General features: G+C 34.5%; 1 protein-coding gene across 2 annotated transcripts in view; it reads left to right on the top strand.

The window, feature by feature from the left end:
• SPATA17 (spermatogenesis associated 17) overlaps positions 1-19,283 on the top strand; it is a 212,468-nt gene that overhangs the window by 124,388 nt on the left and 68,797 nt on the right. For both annotated transcript variants that reach the window (XM_064383459.1, XM_021677167.2), the window contains exon 8: positions 7,210-7,358. In XM_064383459.1, coding sequence (XP_064239529.1) covers positions 7,210-7,358 — 149 coding nt within the window. The remainder of the gene's footprint in view (positions 1-7,209; positions 7,359-19,283) is intronic.

Raw genomic sequence — 19,283 nt, forward strand, 5'->3', positions numbered from 1 at the left:
AAACAGCTTTCCATTTTCCTTTGCCCCATCCCCTGACATGACTTGTTTCACTTAGCACAATGTTCTTAAAGTTCATCTTTGTTGAAGAATATGTCTGAATTTCCTTCTTTAAGGCTGAATAATATTCTATTTTAAGTACATACCACCTTTTGTTTATCCATTTATCTGCCAATAGACATTTGAGTTGCTACCACACTTTAGCTATTGTGAACAATGCTGCTGTGAACATGGGTGTAAAAGATCTTTTTGAGATTGTGTCTTCATTTATTTTAAGAATATACTTGGCTGGGTGCAGTGGTTTACGCCTGTAACCCCAGCACTTGGGGAGGCTGAAGCAGGTGGATCATGAGGTCAGGAGTTCAAGACCAGCCTGGCAAACATGGTGAAACCCATCTCTACTAAAGATACAAAAATTAGCCAGGCGTAATGGCACGCGCCTGTAATATCAGCACTTTGGGAGGCTGAGGCAGGCATATCACGAAATCAGGAGATCAAGACCAGCCTGGAAAACATGATGAAACCCTGTCTCTACTAAAGATTCAAAAACTTAGCTGGGCGTGGTGGCAGACACCTGTAATCCCAGCTACTTGGGAGGCTGAGGAAGGAGAATTGCTTGAACCCAGGAGGCGGAGGTTGCAGTGAGCGCAGATTGCACCATTGCACTCCAGCCTGGGTGACAGAGCAAGACTATCTCAAAAAAAAAAAAAGAAAGAATATACTCAGAAGTGGAATTGCCAGATTATATGGTGATTATATTTTTAATTTTTGAGAACTGCCATACTGTTTCCCATAGCATTTGTACACATTTTCCATTCCTATCAACAGGGTACAAGGGTCCCAATTTCTCCACATTCTCACCAACAATTATTTTCTGTTTATATATATATACGTAATATGTGTATATATATATTATATTATATATTAATATATAAAATATATAATATATTTATATATTTTTAATATATGTATAAATATATATATAGTGGCCATCCTAATGGATGTAAAGTAGTATCTTGTTGCAGTTTTGATTTGCATTTTTCTAATTATTAGTGATGTTGAGAATCTTATTATGTTTAATAAGAAGTTAAAACATGGATTATTTCCTAGAATCTAGAATTTTTATGTAGAAATATTATTATGGCACTTGATATACTTGGTTGTACTTGATATATAGGTTATATTTGATATACAGGTTATACTTGATGTAACTTGTAGCTAGGAACGTATGTATTATCAATTTTACTGAATTTTACCTCTCATTTGATGCTATATGTCTTTATATACCATTTTAAACATAACTTGGGTTTGAGTAATTTTAAAAATGTAAATTTGAGATTTAGAGACAGCTCAAAAGAAAGTAAGACTCATAGTAGAGATGGGAAATCTTCACTATAACTGGATTATGGTAGAACAGGTTTGTCAAATGACTTCCTGAGGCTAAAGGGTAGAGTGGAGTGGGGTGAGTGATGATTGTCACCATCCTAAAAGTCCCGGAGAGCAACAGGTCTATCATCCCCATCAATAATTAAACTGCCACCATGTAGTATCAACCTCGAATTGGGTTAGATTTGGCTCACACAGTTAAACTCCCAGAACTCCTGACCATTAGCTCCCTATATTGGCGTGCCCTTGTGTATCTATATTGCTGTATAATAAATTACTCCAAAATCTAATGGGTTAAACCAACATAAGTTTGTTATTTCACAGTTTCTGTGGGTTTGCCATTCTAGGTACAGCCTTTGGTGAGTGCCTCTGACTCAAGTTCTCTCATGATGTTGTAGTCAAGACGTCAACCAGGCCAGGCAAAGTGGCTCATGCTTGTAATCCCAGCACTTTGGGAGGGTGAGGTGGGAGGATCACTTGAGCCCAGGAGTTCAAGACCAGCCTGGGCAACATAGTGAGACCCTGTCTCTACTAAAAACAAAAACAAAAAACAAAAAGATGTCAGCTAGGGCCATGATCTCATCTGAAGGCTCAGATGGAGGGTGGGAATAGGAGGGCAGTGAGACCCTCTTGGTTGGTTCCTTCACTCACATGGTTGGGTGTTGTCATGTCTCAGCCCCTCCTCCCATTGGCATCTTCGCAGAGCTGCCTCACAACATGGTAGCTCACTTCCCCCTGGGTGAGTGATCCTAGGGAGAGTGAGAGACAGCTTTCAAAACAGAAGCCACAGGCTTATAAAGCTAATGCTGGAAGTGACATCCCATCACTTCTGCCATGTTCTATCTGTTAGAAATGAATACATCTATTTTATACTCAAGGGCAAAAGACTACATAAGACATGAATACCAGGAGGCAGGGGCCCTTGGGGGTCATCTTAGAGACTGCCTTTTATACCCCCAACCATTGAATCATCCTGGCAGTAAGATAGTCCTGCATTCTGTGTCATTGAAAATTTCCTACTTTACTGTAATGATTTGTGATATATGTCGTGTTTCCATTATCTATAATTTAATTACATCCTTAATTCCCTTTATTTGTTTTTTTTCTTCTTTGATCTCTCAAAACTACTAACTGATAATTAATACTGTTAACTGGTAGTTATACTATCTTAGAGAAGGAGCTATAAAATATAATTGAAAATCTATAGTCAGTTTCTTCCTTGGACTGCTTTCTCTTTTTCTTCATCTCTGATTCAGTTCCTATGATATTCTATTTATATCAGTATTGTTGTTTTGAGATAGAGTCTTGCTCTGTCACCCATGTTGGAGTGCAGTGGTGGGATCTCAGCTCACTGCAACTTCTGCCTCCCTGGTTCAAGTGATACTCCTGCCTCAGCCTCCGAAGTAGCTGGGATTACAGGTGCCTGCCACCATACCCTGCTAAGTTTTGTATTTTTGGTAGAGACAGGGTTTCGCCATGTTGGCCAAGCTGGTCTCGAACTCCTGACCTCAAGTAATCCACCTGCCTTGACCTCCCAAAGTGCTGAGAATACTGGAATGAGCCATCACACCAGGCCCATGTATTAGTGTTCTTAATTACCTAGTAAACGAATCCATTTATGGGAATCTGACAATTTTTTCCTTTTCTGAAATGGATTGACAAGCATGGTGGAGTGCGCAAGGGGACAAAAGAGAGACAGTAGGAAAATTTTCCGTTTTCTGGGGGGATCTATCTTCAGAGTATGATTTCATTATTCCTTTTTAAATAAGAGTTATATCAATATTCTAGTAAAAGCATTTAAAATAGTTTTAATGCAAATATAAAATGAATTTTTTATTATGAATAACTGAATTTTTGTTATTTTGAATTATGTACATTACTATTTTTCTATTAGTGTAAGTAATCATAAGATTGCATATAAAACATATAACTGCATCAAGTAATTAAATTTATTAATTATTCTATCAAGAAAATAGTAACTCTAGCATTTCCATTGGTTGTATATTAAGTGTTCAGTGTGTTAAATGTAATAACTGTTCAAAAGCAGTTAAGGTAGATATAGCATTGCATATTTAAATTTTTAATAATCTACATTGCCTGCTATATTCATTTGTATAACTACTGGTACTACGTGGAATTCATAGAGTAATTTTGCATACAATATTTTAGGAAATGTGAAAATTACATGGCATGAATAAAATAAGGTCATGTAAATATTTCTAAGCTGGAAACACCATGAAGGTCATGTGAACCAAACTACCACACTATGCAATATTCACAACATTAACCATTAAACCTGTAATATTATTGTATAGGTGTTTTATAATGTTATTACATTTGTTTTATTGCCCTGCTTTTAATATACTTTTATGATGTGGCTTCTTCTACACTTGTTAGTATTTATTCTTCATCTCTGTTTCTCAGTACAACGTCCATACAACCATTTTCATTTCTTACCATGGCTTGCTTCCTCCATACCATTCTATTTACACATATACATATATACCTAAGTGTATTTAGTGTCTATGGAATACATAGGTGAAAGGTACATATAGATATATAGAAATAATATATGGATGATGTATAGGTATATGAAAAATATATATGTATAAATGGTATATCAGCCCGTATGAAAGTTATATATATGTATGGTATAAGTATAAAAATAGAAAAATACACACATTTGTAAAACAACTTGTGTGTGTGTGTGTGTGTGTGTGTAGAGACAGAAATATATATATTTCTTTATTTCATAAATATAGAAATATAAATAAATATATATTTATATTTTATATGTTTATAAATATATACATTTATATATGAAGTTTATAAATATATACATTTATATATGAAGTTTATAAATATATACATTTATATATGAAGTTTATAAATATATGGAGGAATTAAAAATATGTATTTATATATGTGTACTTAATATATGCTCCTGAATTACATTTATCTAGCATGCTACAAAATAATGATCCCCTACTAATATTTTTTCTTCTTTCTTCCTCTTTTATTCTCTTCTCTTCTTCTCTATTATTTTCTCCTTCATTGTTTTTTCTTTCTTTCTTCTTCTATCTCCTTTCTTTCCTATTTTAAGTTCCTCCTCCTCTTCCTCTGGCCATGTCATCCCCATGGTCCTGTTCTTCATTCTCTTGTCTTTCCTTCCTTCTCAATCTTCCTTCTGTCATCTTTTCTTACACCTTCTACGCTCTTTTTTGCTTTGCCTCTTTCCTTCCTATTCTTCTCCATTATTCTTTTTTATTTTCTCTTTCCATTCTTCTTTCTTTCCTTCTTTTTTTTTTTTTACCAAAATGGGATTGTTTTATGTTTTTTTTTTCTGAGCCATATTCCTGTATGTTACCCAATAATAGAAAAGTATAGAACTCATTGGTGACATTTGAGATTGTGCCCAAATGATGATATCTGTACTCTAACCAGAGTAACTCTACTTGTCAGGTGAATTTTTAAAATATCTGTGATAATTTTATGGTTTTAATGATTAAGCTTAGAAATACAAGATGACTATAAATAACATGAATTATGAAAAATACAGCAGGACGTAAATATATCTGACTCTCATAACCAGGGCTTAAGTAGAAGCAAGGTAAACTAAACATTGAAAAACCATAGCTAAGAGTCTAGAAATACTTGTAGGGTCAGGTTGAGTCTTGGATAATCTAGGCATTTTAGGGATTAATTGGAAATAAGTACAATCAGCAGATCTAAAGCTTGATAGGTGAAAGGTACACATAGACATATAAATACAGATATATATTTACAAAATCTGGGTTCCCATGTCACTGTAGGTATTATTGGGATAGGTGATTGCCTGATATCAAAAAAAGGCAGATTTTCAAAAGAAATATAAATCAACAAAAATTTGACGTCAGAGAAACTTGGCAGCTGGTGTCAAGTTCACTAACCAAGGAGCTCAAAGGCAAGATGCTAATCGTCTGAGATACAAATGTATGGACCAGCCACTGAAAAGACACAGGGACATGGACATGACTGCAGAAAGGTCAGGGATCATGAAGGTGGTAGTGAACCCAAAAGGAAGACTGAGTTAACTTTCATTCTAATCTTAAGCAGGGTTCCTTCTGTTTCATTTTCTAGTCTCCTTAGAACTAACAAGTTCCAGAACAAGTAGCAGAGTAAGCCTACAAGTAAATATGTGTTATGTTTGCATACCAACAAAGATTAGAAGGCATAGCTTGGCCACCGAGAAAGACCATTGCTCCATGTGAATGCTGGCCTCTTCAAAGTCATAGCCTTTGGCCATTGTGTATTTCTTTGATACTACTCTTGCTCAAAACCTTTTAAAAACTCTTGTTGAAGCTAATAATTATAATGGTGATAATAATAACAACAACAATGCAGTGGGTACCATTTTGAGTGTTTACTGTGTTCTGAGTACATGGTAAGGGTGTTACATTATGTTACACATCTTAAGAGGAATCCTGAGATGTAATTATTATTCCATTTTACATATGATGAACACCAGCATAGAGAAGTAGTTTGCCCCTTGTCATACAACCAAATATTAATTTTTTAAAATTAGAGAATCTGTCAAAGTAAAAGGATCCGAATAAGTTTAAAAAAAAAAAAAAAAAGAAGTCCCATTTGATTTCTTAATAGTGGACTTGGAATCATGTTCCTGTATCTTTAAAAAGTAAAGTTCCAATAAAAATCCATTAACTATTTTCAAATACAGCAATCCTCCTGTCCAGCTGTGAAAAGTACTAGATGATACTTATTTGCCATTTGTGTTATTTACGGTCCATGACTTTTATGGTAACTGGTTCCTATTATTGGTTTCTATTAATGTAAAACATAAGTGAACATAAATGAGGCGTGAATCATTTCTTTTTATTAGCCCCATAGTCTTCACTCAGTGCTTGCAGTAACTCCAGCTGTGTCTTGTTAGTGATAACCTATTTAAAGAAGATATTTTTAAGAATAAAGAATTTGATTAGAAATCTTTGTCCATTTTATATTACTTCTATCCTGCACAATAGTGATTAAAAAAACATAATATGTAATTAATGGCACTGCAAAATCTTGAGCTGTCTCTGATTTGCATTGTGCCTAATATGATACTAGTTAGTCAACCAGTGGATTTTAGTAACTAGTATATATAACAAGTAACTTGAAAGCAGAATATGTTGTAAGTTACTTTTCACAGTGCAGCTGTGGACTTTCCTCTGCTAAGTATTTGTGTCATTGAAAGGTTGCTATTGGTATCAGAATAATTGAACAATAGAGTTTAGAATTTTAAATAAACAACATTTAAAATAAATAAAAGTTATGGTTCTTCTGTGTTTAGGAGGCTGCCTAATAAATGTAAGATTTGACATTCACCAAAAATTTTTAACTTAATGAAAAAAAATACTCTCCTATTTCTATTTATAGAAAGGCTTTTTGAAAGCTCTGCTTAAAATTTTTTCCTAATATTTGTATTTACTCAAAAAGGGAGACCATTGTTTTTTTGATTATACCAAGCAAAATGTGCTTTGTAAAATAGAAGACAAAGCAACCTATAACAAGTTTACCAGTTATAGCATGAAGATCTTTTGTGTAAGTGGGGAAACTTCCGTTTAATTCAAAAATTTTTTAATGTAATTACTTTTACTTGAGAGAACATTGCTTGAAAATAAGGGGTATTATGTCATATATATTCTAACTCAGAGAAGAATAAATGGTGTTCTAAAAATAACTTAGTAAACCTGTTATACTTTGTAGTTGTTCACTAGCCTTGGTCATCGATAATACATTTAAAAAAAACTTCCATAATAAAATATATTCCTCATCCTGTCTTGTTAGGGGCCCTTCCGAGATACCACTGAAGTATTAGAACAGCGCTACAAGCCTTTGGAGCCAACATTGCGGGTGGCAGAACCAATCGATGAATTAAAGTTGGCCAGAGAAGAGCTCAGAAGAAAGGAATGGCTGCGAAATGTAAATGACAATATGTGAGTTATTAGCTTAACAAAAATAGCTGTGCCATATTTAGTGCCTTAAATTTTCTAATATTTTCTATTTCCCAATATTGTAAAAAATCCTTTATTTGTGGAAAAAAAGCCACCTTTGACCTGTTTTGAAGCAATAATTTTTCAACATGCAAATGATTTAAATGAGGTCAGTATTGATGGCAAAAATTCTTTTGACAACTCAAAAGACAAAAAAAAGATTGATATTTTGAGGATAAATAGCTATCTATGTATAATCTGTGAAGATATTTTCTTAATTATCTATATTGAAAGCATACATGTTTATGATACTCCTAAAATAAGATCCATAAGATCCAATAAAAGAGAAACATTTTTCTTAATGTGGACTAAATATCTTTTTGATATATTGACATAACATTGTAGTTTTAATAAATCAGGTATATTGAAAGAGGTTAGTTTCTTTACAACTGAGGAAGATGACTGAAAAAGATGATGATTTAATAGCATATGTAATTTTAAATTATTTTATTAGCATCCATTGATTTGGATCTCAATTCATACATCTTTCTCTCAGGCACTTTCTCTGTCTTAAGACACTTTGTCATCAATAGAGTCATATGTAATTTGTAAATAGACCATTTTAAATCTATGGCTTTATTTTTATTATGTCATTATTCTATAATGCCTCATAATTATCTTTGCAATATTTCTTATATTTTTAATACTATTTACATGCTAAGACATTATGACATTAATATAATACTAATTATAATAATAATATTGGTATAAAATAAATTATTATGTAATACAAAATATAGCATTTAATATTATAATTATTTATTGTATTTACATAATGTATGTGCTAATTATGTTACAATAATAATTTATATAATAATTATAAAATATATTAAAATTGTGTTTTGATATATAGAGAACTTAGAATTACCTCTTATCCCTTGTAGTGGATTTTGGATTATTTAACAGTTAGAAGATATATATATATGTACATATAAAATATGCTTTATTTTAATTATACATTTCTGAAGAGACTTGAAAAGTAAAAATTTTTACACAAACATATCAAAGACAAAATTGGCAGGCATCTCAAGTAATTTTTATAAAGTTTTTCACTTTATAGCAATTACTTGAAGTGAAATAATTAGTTGTGGAGTGTTCAGCAGATCCTTTCAATAACTGATTGGGTTAACCCAATACATGATGAGTAAGAAAATAAGGAACTTTATTTTCCAATTAGTTTTGAGGAGGTAGATTCATTTTACCACACATATTGTAGAAGATTAAAGCTTCTCAGACCTAGTCAAGCAAAATATAAAATTTAGTGATGATTATCTAAAGAGTTATATTACTGAAAATTATTTTTCTATTTCCAATGATGCAAAGTTTTACAAAATAGCAAGACTAATTGCTCAAACAAATAATTGAAATAATTATTGATTATCTGATTGGTTTTCTACAGATATTATTGTATATTAAAATACTGAGATATCATTTCTTACTATTTGCTTTGGTAAGCCTAGAAAGATCAGCTATCAATGTTATCCCCAAAGAAAGTTGAAGTTGCTCAATTTGTGTTTTCCATGGAATATTTGTACGTATCTTCAACTTCCACAGTGTTGCTGATGACCCTTTGCCCTGAAGCTTTCAGAGATTGCAGAGTCTTTCTAAGATTATCAACCAGTCAGAAACAAACCAAGTTGGAGATGCTAAAAAAATTTCTTATAGGTTCAACGCTATTATATTTTTTGTAACTAAGCTAAATAATTGGTCTTTAGCCTAAGAATAATTCCATTATTAGAGTTGAAACACTGATTTTTTTCATAGATTCTTCTGAAACCATTTTGGTTTTTGTATACTGGATAATGCATTATTGTATCTTGTGTGGCAAAAGAAATACTAGAAATGTAGGTTTTATATTTTTGCAGACAAGAATTCCATGACGTATACTCCTGATGTCACAAAGATGCATGGTTTGTTAATGCAGAGGGTCCTTTTACCACAAAACCAACTTTACCTATAAGGAATTAAAAGTAGCATATCAGGAATCTGCTATCTAGACCTAGGAAGGTAGAGCTTTTATTTCTAATTTTAAGGACTCAAAGGGTAGCATTATATCTGAGAGTTTAATACATTTAGCTCTTTTGTTTTCATATCAATATGAAAATTGCAGTGTATTATAGTAGAAGTAGTATGAACTTTGGAACTAGATCTATATGAACTGAAATCTTAGCTCCATTAAACAGCAGTATAATCTTAGGTTAGTAATTTCGCCTACCTGAAACTATTTTCCTGTCTGTAAGACAAAGCAAAAATGTTACCTTAAAAGGTTGTAAGGAGGATTGAAAGAGAAAATGAATATAAAGTGTCAGGAACATAGTAGGGTCTTAATAAAAGAGAATTATTAACATGCTTTGTGTTGCCACAAATGTGATTCTGCATGTAAGACATCAAAGAAGTTGTAAGAAATCACAGATTCCAAAGATAGGCTGGATTTTATCCCCGATTCTGGAGAACCAGAAGTTGAGGAGGACAATGAGCAGAGCTACACCACAGCATCCTAACCTCATTAAAGGCTTCTCTTTATGTGTCTAAAAGACAAATTTTCTAAGTGTCTTAGTTTGCTAGGGCTTCTGTAGCAAAGTACCAGAAACAGATGGCTTAAAAAACAGAAATGTACTGTATCGCAATTCTGGAGGCTAGAAATCCAGGAGGGAGGTGTCAGCAGGACTGGTTCCTTCTCTGTGAGTAAGAATCGTTCATACCTCTACCTTAACTTCTGGTTGTTTGCTATCAGTTTTTCTGTTCCTCATTTCTAGAAGCATTCCTCTGATCTCTGCCTTCCTCACATGGTGTTCTCCCTGTATCTGTGTCTGTGTCCAAATTTTTCTTTGCTATAAGGACACCATACATTTTAGAGTAGGGACTTATCCTACTCCATTGTGACCTCATCTGTGTGTGTTACATCTGCAGTGACCCTGTATTGGTCCGTTCTCACACTGCTATAAAGAACTACCTGAGACTGGGTAATTTATGAAGAAAAGCAGTTTAATTGACTCACAGTTCTGGGAGGCCTCAGGAAACTTACAATCATGACGGAAGGGTGAATAGGAAGCAAGCACATCTTCACATGGTGGCAGGAGACAGAGAGCAAAGGGGGAAGTGCCACACTTTTAAACAACCAGATCTTATGAGAACTCACTCACTATCTTAAGAACAGCAAGGCAAAAATCCACCCTGATGATCCAATCCCTTCCCAGCACATCCCTCCACCAACGATGAGAATCATAACATGAGATTTGGGTGCAAACACAACGTCAAACTATATCAGACCCTATTTCAAAATAAGGTAACATGTTGAGGTACTGGGTGTTAGGAATTCGACATATAAATTTTGAGAGAACACAATTCATAACATTGATTTCCTAGTTAACTGTTAGGAATGACAAAATGCTTCTTAATAATCACAGGCTGGTAGGTTATAGCTGTTAGTTACACATCTTCTTTAAAATAAATGTAAAAAAATTGGACAATAATAATAATAATACAACAATATCTTCTACAGCATAGAAGATAGATTACAGAAGTTTTTTTTGGAAGTCATTTTAAAGTTTTATTTGTTCTTGTTTTTAAGGGAACTCCTTCAATTTTCTCATGCCATCTCAGAGAAAACTGTTTTCCTCACTTATATGCCTATCCTTATGAAGCCAGGAATCTAAATAAGCAATTAATAAATAATTATAAAGCCACCCATATTTGGGAAGGTCTCATCTCATCTAAATATTGTGAGAAATAAAAAGGATTTTTTATTGACTCAACAGATGTTTACATGTCAGGAATAGTTCCAAGCTCTAGAGACATAGCAGTGAATAAATTAGACAAAGCCTCTACTCTCGTGAAACTTACATAGCTTGAAACCAAACCAGAAAACCTAACAAAATTTTTAGCGAGATTTACCAAGTACTTGATAAATGGTCACGTATGTGTAACAGACAATGTGTATATTTTTAAAATGTCAAGTTTTCTCTGGTCTCTGATGATCTAGGAAAGCATTCTTGACAGACAAAAAACTGAGTTGAATCCTGCAAAAGACGGTTGAGATTTTGATAGAGAAAAGAACAGAAAGTAGCCAAAAGTAGGTTGATGATATGAAAAGAAAAACCACGGTAGGAAAAGTTGATGGAACAATGACAAGACAAATTTGATAGGCTAATGTTTATATAAGAGGGCGAGAGAAAGAAAAATTGCAAAAAAGTTCAAGACCAAGGAGTTGGTGGTTTATCCTCTAGGTAGTGGAAAATTATTTATGGTTTTTGAGAGAAAGTGGATGGTATAAAAATAATATAAATTTGATTGGGAGACAAATGTATTTGAGAAGAATATGCTAGATGCATTAAAACCCATTAGGAAAAGTATTGCAGTAATTTTGGTAATAGGTAACTGGTTAGAACTAAAATGATAGAAGGATTTGATCTTCCCTTTCTTCTTCTTCCTTTGTATAATCTTTGAATGGTTGCTTCTATTTGACAGACTTTACCACTTCTATGTCAATGATTTCCATTCTAAATCTCTACACTCTTGATCCCACATTTCAGATTTACATTTTCAGTTGCCGTCTTTGTATCTCCACCCGATGTCCTAAATGCAATATATAACACACTTTCCTGCTTCTTTTGTTGAGTGTGAATTGCATCACCATCTGCACAAGCTAGAGATTTGTGAGTTACCTTCTTCTCCAGCATCATCCACATCCTATCAAGTCCTCAAGTCCTTAAGTGTTTCTCAGATTCAGCCGCTCTTCCCCTTTATACTAGTATTATCTTAATTTAGGCCCCTTAGAATTCCTTAACTTTAATTGCTGTAAAATGCCTTCAACCTAGTCTACCTAGTCTTACTCCCACTCAGTGTGTTTTACCACACCAGCACTAAAGAGATTCGATTATGCTATTATTATTCAGCTAAAATGCCTTTCAATGGCTTTTTATTGCCTCTAGGATAAAGTTTAATTTCTTATTGCAAAACACAGTTTCTTCAGGATCTGATCCAAGCTGATTTCTTTAGCTAATCTTTGTCATATTCCATAAAGAACTCTGCTCCAGAGATACTGAGCTGTTTTCACTCTTCTTTATGTCCCTGGCTCTCTCTTGTTTCTGTTAGAAATTTTCTACTTCCTTTGATTTAGGAATCTCCTCAAATCCATTTAAAAATCTAAAGAAGAATTTTTGTATCTATCCAAGAATTTTTGGTTACATATGCAATTATATGTATATTTATTATTTCTTTATTAAAATATGACAGAATCTTATATATACTTTTATTTATGGGATATGGTGATCAGAAAATTTGGGGTTTAAAATTTCAGAGGGGACCATTTCAAGGAATATTTCCAAATATGAAATGAAACCATGAAAGTTGCTTAGATAAAATGGAGGAAAAAGTGATTATTAATAACAGGTAGAGGAAAAGGGAGGCCATAATGGTACCAGAGCTACAAAAGTCAATGTTTAATTTACCCATTAAGACAGCAGAAATGGAATGGAGTGGACGATTATAAATCATATGATACAGGATATAATATAGGCTTCACTAAGGTCTTATGAGAGGTGTAAAGGTTGTGTACATTAATATCTTCTGTTAATTGTAAACATTCTGGCTTAATACAGGAGACTATAATTATATGCAAAGTACAGTGGATTTAGGATATTACAACAGAAATGAGGACCAACTAGTTTCAATTGGTTTTCTGTTAGGCATAATAATCCCTATTGCCCTGCCAAAGAATCCACATGTCCTAATCCTAGGAACCTGTGAATGTTACCTTATATAATAAAAAGGTCTTTGCAGATTTGATTAGATTAGGGACTTTTAGGTGGGGAAATTATCCTGGATTATCAGAACTGGGCCAGTTTTGTAATGGCAAAAGTCCCTAAAAGGGAGACAGAAAGAGATTTGACTCCATGAAAAGAAGTCAGAGTGATGCAATGTGAGGAGGGTTCAGTTTACCTTTGCCAGCTTTGAAGATGGGCATGAAGTCCACGTCAAGGAATGTAGGCCCTTCTCTAGAAGTTATAAAAGGCAAGGAAATGGATTCTCTTCTAGATCCCCTAGAAGGAATGCAGTCCTGCCAACACCTTGATTTTAGCCCAGTAAAACCTATTTTGGACTTCTGACCTCAAGAATGATAAGTTAATAATATTGTTTAAGCCACAAATTTTGTAGTGATTTGTTATAACAGCAAAAGAAAATAAATGCAAGTGTTCTTCTAAAAGGTTTTCAAATCAAGAAGCTACCTTGCTAGGTGAGACTTTGGTGTTTAGATTAATTATAATCCTGAGCTAAATTTGAGGAAACTCCTTAAATCCCTAAGGATTCAAGAGTCTTCTACAGGTTTAAGGTATAGACACTGAGGAGTTAAAAAATATACCAGTGACTGGGGTTTTCCTATGAAGAGGAGTTCATGATTAAAGCATATTGTAGCTATATTTTAAACTTATATAGGCTTTCATTTAAGAAATTGTGTATAGAGCTCAATAACTGTCTCTGCATCTTTTAGAAAAATAAAAAGTATTAATTTACTGATAGGTATTCAGAGTAGGTGAAATGAGAGACATCCATAAACATTTAGTAGGATAGCAGAACTAATAACTCTATTTCTTGAGCTCCTCCACTTGCTGGAACTAATAGCTATGAAGCTAAGGTGCCTTCATTTCTCTCAAATTTGCAACCTAGCTTAGATAGGGGCCTTGGTAAATATTGGATCTGGTAATATTGTAAAACCAAAATGGGGTCCATTCACCCACCACAGTAGAACTCATATACCCACACTGAGGTTTTTGCAGTGACAAAAGGAAGGCATTTATTGCAGGGCACCAAGCAAGAAGATTCAAGGAAGCTCATGCTTAAGACCCCACCTCCCCTATGGCCTGCAGGTAAGAGTTTTTAAAGGCAGGAGTAAATTTCAGGAAAGCAGAAGCTACAGGCAAAATAATAAATCAGTATATGGAGGTCACACATTGGTTTTGGCCTAAAAGAGTGGGATATCTTGAAGCAGGAGCTTACAGATGGTAGGTAGATTTAAAGAGCTTTTGATTAACAATTGGCTAAGGAAGGGAAGCTCTGTTTAAAAATTTGGGGTCATGGCTGGGTGCAGTGGCTGACGCCTCTAATCCCAGCACTTTGGGAGGCTGAGCCGGGCAGATCACTTGAGAACCAGGAGTTTGAGACCAGCCTGGCCAAGCTGGTGAAAGCCATCTCTACTAAAAATACAAAAAATTTAGCCAGGTGTGGTGGTGGGCACTCGTAGTCCCAGCTACTCCAGAGGCTGAAGCACAAGAATCGCTTGAACCTGAGAGGCGGAAGTGGCAGTGAGCCAAGATCGCACCACTGCACTCCAGCCTGGGTGACAGTTCTGCTGTGCTACTAAATGTTTACGGGATGTCTCTCATTTTACCTACTCTGAATAACTATTAGTAAATTAATACTTTTTATTTTTTTAAAAGATGTAGAGACAGCTGCTATTGAGCTGTCTATTCACAGTTCCTTAAATGAAAGCCTATGTTAGTTTAAAATATAGCTACAATATGCTTTAATCATGAACTCCTCTTTATAAGAAAACTCCAGTCACTGGTATATTTTTTAAATCCTTAATGTCTGTACCTTAAACCTGTATAAGATTCTTGAATCCTTAGGGATTTAAGGAGTTCACTCATATTTAGCTCAGGATTATAATTAATCTAAACACCAAAGTCTAACCTAGCAAGGTAGCTTCTTGTCTTCCTGTCTCAACATTTAAAAAAAAAATAAAATTGGGGGTCAATAGGAAAATGTTAACCAGTTAGAGGGAATGACTTCCCCCAAGCCCCTTACAAAGGAACTTACAATAAAGGGTGATAAAGTTTAGTCTTCACTTCTCCCTTATCCGGGGTCTAGGTGCCAGCAGATCCATTCAGTGAGTCTGAGCCCATGAACGACAACTCAGGGACCTATGGTGAGATGTTACCTTTAGTTTCTATAGAAAAAGCAAATAGCTGTGGAACAAGTTACTTATTTATTTCTGGGGCTAACTAGGTGCTTGGATTTCCCTTGAAAGGGACTCAGGATTTTCCTTTATTTCGGCGCTTGGTGTCCACGGTCGCCTAAAAAAGGGGAACCATGCTCCATTGCAGTAAATATCAGTAAACAGTGAGTAAATGACTCACTTTTAAAACTTTAAGTATTTTTTCTAATTAAGTGTAAGTATCATTTTGTGGTCATTACTATAAGAAAAATGTTGTAGGAGAGATTAAGAAACAAGATCCAAATAACAGTTTTTAGAAAGGACATTTTAAAATGTGCTATATATAGATGAGCATTGGTTCTATTTATCTTTAAAGAATAGTAAAAAGAACATTTAACATATCTCAAAACTTTTCTGACTTGTGTGCTTTCTTCAGACACTTTAGACCTTTACAATTTGCATATTTTCTGAACTGTTATTGTATTATGATAAATAGAGATTATCATATATTTTCAGATAATGTTTTCTTAACAATTCAACTTTTATTTGTAACTCTTCCATTTATTTTAATTACTAGCACAGTGTGCAACATTTATTAATCAGCAGAGCCTTTTTAAGTTAAAATACTAAATTAGCTAACCCCATTAACACAGAATACTCCAAACAAGCAGTAATAGGAGAGGTAGTTACTGTGCCAATCGTATTATACATGCGGGTGCTCTAGGGCACAGTTAAGCATGATTACCCTCTTTTGATCCAGTATTCCTCTGCCTCTCCCAGCTAATTTCCAGTGGAAATTTACAAAGTGCTGCCTTCATTTTTCCAGCTTAATTTTTCTAATGAAGTTCTGGTACTTTATAACACTGGGGATATAGATAATAAGCCTGTGTATAATTAAGAAGTTCTAGAATTTGTCTACAAAAGAACTCTTTATTACTTCGGCTGTGTAGTGAGAACTATGCTCTTTTTGTCCACTGTTTCTCTGAAAGGAAAAAAAAAAGTGTTTTTTAGGTAAATGACCACAGAATACTAGAATTCTGTTCTTACAGACACCTGTGTCTAAAGAAGTTTAAGATTTAAAAAAATCTATATAATTTGATAATTTGGAATACTTTTGGTGATATGCTTGAGAATATCTACTTTTAGTATATACAATCAGACAAGTCATAAAAAGACACTTTTAATATTTGGACTTTATGCTGTAGAGACATTCATAAAACCAGTTTTAGGCCCTGAGTGAAAGATCAGATAGCTTGCAGGTATCTGATCTGTTAGCCATGGAGATGGTTTAGAAATGGGAGTCAATGGGGATAGAGGCCAGAGTCACTGGGGCCACGGTCTCTTTAGAGGACCATTGTCACAGTCCAGGTCAGAGATAAAGAGGACTTGCCGTAGAACTAAGACGTTGGTCATGGAGGGTAGAGAAAGGTTGACAAACTGCTTTATAGGTAGGATCCTGTAACCGGGAGTGTCTAATTTTTTGGCTTCCCTGGGCCACATTGGAAGAAGAAGAATTGTCTTGGGCCGTGCATAAAATATACTAATGATAGCTAATGAACTTAAAAAAAAAACTGCAGCAAAAACTTTTATAATGTTTGAAGAAAGTTTATAAATTTGTGTTGGGCTGCATGTGGCTCGCAGGCCGTGGGTTGGAGAAGTTTGCTATAAACCCTAAATCATATTTAGGGGCTCACCTGATATAGTTTGGATGGTGTGGTCAGAGGCACAGAGGCATTTAGGATCACTGTCTCAGAGCTTTCTTACTCACAAAGAAAAAAGATCCATTCAAGGAAACTCAAGAAACTAAGGTGATGTTTAAAAGATACATTGAGGAATTTTATAGCGATATAAAGACCTAAAGGAAAAGTGGACTAAGATGAGAAGGGGGCTGTAGGGACATGGTGTTCTTTCAGTGGCATCCCTGCTTTCCTCTGCACATCTGCTGCTTCTTTCTACTGACTAGCTTATCTGATGATTCCTAAATCATAAATTTTCTTTCCCATCAATCCTTAGCTTTCACTGAGTTACCACCCAAGCCTAATTCAACATAACCTTCCATCTATAGAACCCACAGCTACTTTTGTTTTTCAGTGCAAATTTCTGCGAGAGAATCTGTTTTGCTCAATTTATGTTACCAAATTGGCTCACATAAGCCATAGACTTGGAACGCAATAGACAATAAATGAGGGTTAAATTAAAGGATGTGTTAAATCACCATACTATTAGGCCACAGCTGTGGTCAAGGGGAGGGTGTGTCACATTGTATCAAATACAGGTTTTTTGTGAGAGTAGAGCCACAAGCAAGAATCTTCTCAGATTGAGAAGAGCAGAGGCAGGAAGGTCCTCTTATGCCCTTGATGGCTTCTGACTTAGGTGATTGGCTAGAGGGTGATGTTCTGACTTACCTAAGAAAAAATATGTAAGAAGCATTGCAAGTTTGAAAGCATGGAGGATTTGGGTATGAGTTTAACTTGGAGGCAGCTCTATTTGAGGTTCCTCTAGTGTATCAAGGTAAATATCCCTAGTGAACATTTAAAAATACTGTTCTTCAGTTAAAGAATGATACTGTGTATTGAGATAAAGATTTAGAAATCATCAGTTCGGAGGTGATAGTTAAAACCTTGGTGATGGACTAATGCCCCAGGAGAAACTATACAGAGAGGAGATTACAGATTTCTCGGAATTGCTTTAATGTTAGGGCAGTGGTTTTTAGTCAGGGTTGCTGAACTGCATCACCTTGAGGTTTAAAATTACATGCATATGAATTCCTAAGTCTCAATCACAGATAGTTTGGTTCAGTAGGCATAAATAGTTGCAAAATATGCCCAGGTGATTCGAATGCACAGTTCTTGTTAAGAGTCATTAATTTAAGATATTGGCAGATAATAATGAGTCAGTCAAGAAACAGAGACAGCAAGAAAGAGAACCAGGAGCGATTGTGCAAATTAAAGAGCGTTGGCTACAAGGAGTGGATGAACAGCTTGATGCAGAGTTTAAATTCAGTGAAAACTAAAAAGGGTATCTAGGATTTGTCTGTCGGGAAGTCATTCATTAGTAGATTTTACTTTCCCCTGTAACTATCACCTAGTTGTCTCTTCTCCTGTATTTTCTTTTGATATTAGCATCACATTAAGCCCTCTATATATTGTAGAATCTATAGTCTTCTGTTTAAATATCATTTCGTTACGTCTTTGGTACAGTCACAATTTCTTAAGAATAACTAATGATGATTTGGTGATCTCATACAAAAGCTTGAACAGTAATTTAAGTTATAATTTATCTTGTCATGGGCCTTAAAATCATTGACAGAGCTGGATACTCACTTTAAAATTCTAAACCAGAGATTGCAAACTAGTAGCTTGTGAGCTGCGTATAGCCTCCGAGGGTGTCGTATTTGGATCCCACAATATTCTAAAAATTAGATAAATTGAAAATTAATTAAGAATGGTAATTAAATTATTTAAAACTCCAAATTTTTCCACTTATGGCAAAAATTAGGAGATCTAGAAGGAGCAGGCTCACAGTCTGACATGGCAACAGTTGATCAAACTTGGACTCTTCAGTTTACATCTGACTCATTCATGTGACCTGCCTGGCCCTTCAGCAGAAAAATAAGAGAGCCTTGTTCTGGATGATAAGCTTCTCAACAACAGAGCCCCTGACTTATGTGCTACACTTAGCACAATAGTTGACCAACAATAAGTGCTCAGAGGTTTCTTACGTATTGGATTCTGACTCTTGAACTTGAGCTAGGTTTTGCTCGTTTTAGCCTAATATATCAGATCACAAAAATCATTCTCACTAAAACCAAGTCAAGCCAAAAAAATGAGGTAAATTATGATTTCTCTTTGATGTTTGTTAATACTACACTAGAAGTCTCAGTAACAGGCTTATATTTTCTTTTGTTATTTTTACTATAAACGTGATTTTCTAAA

Source organism: Aotus nancymaae, unplaced genomic scaffold, assembly GCF_030222135.1.
Source record: "Aotus nancymaae isolate 86718 unplaced genomic scaffold, 86718_ANA_hifiasm-v0.15.2.pri h1tg000032l_0, whole genome shotgun sequence".
Classification (NCBI taxonomy): Eukaryota; Metazoa; Chordata; class Mammalia; order Primates; family Aotidae; genus Aotus; species Aotus nancymaae.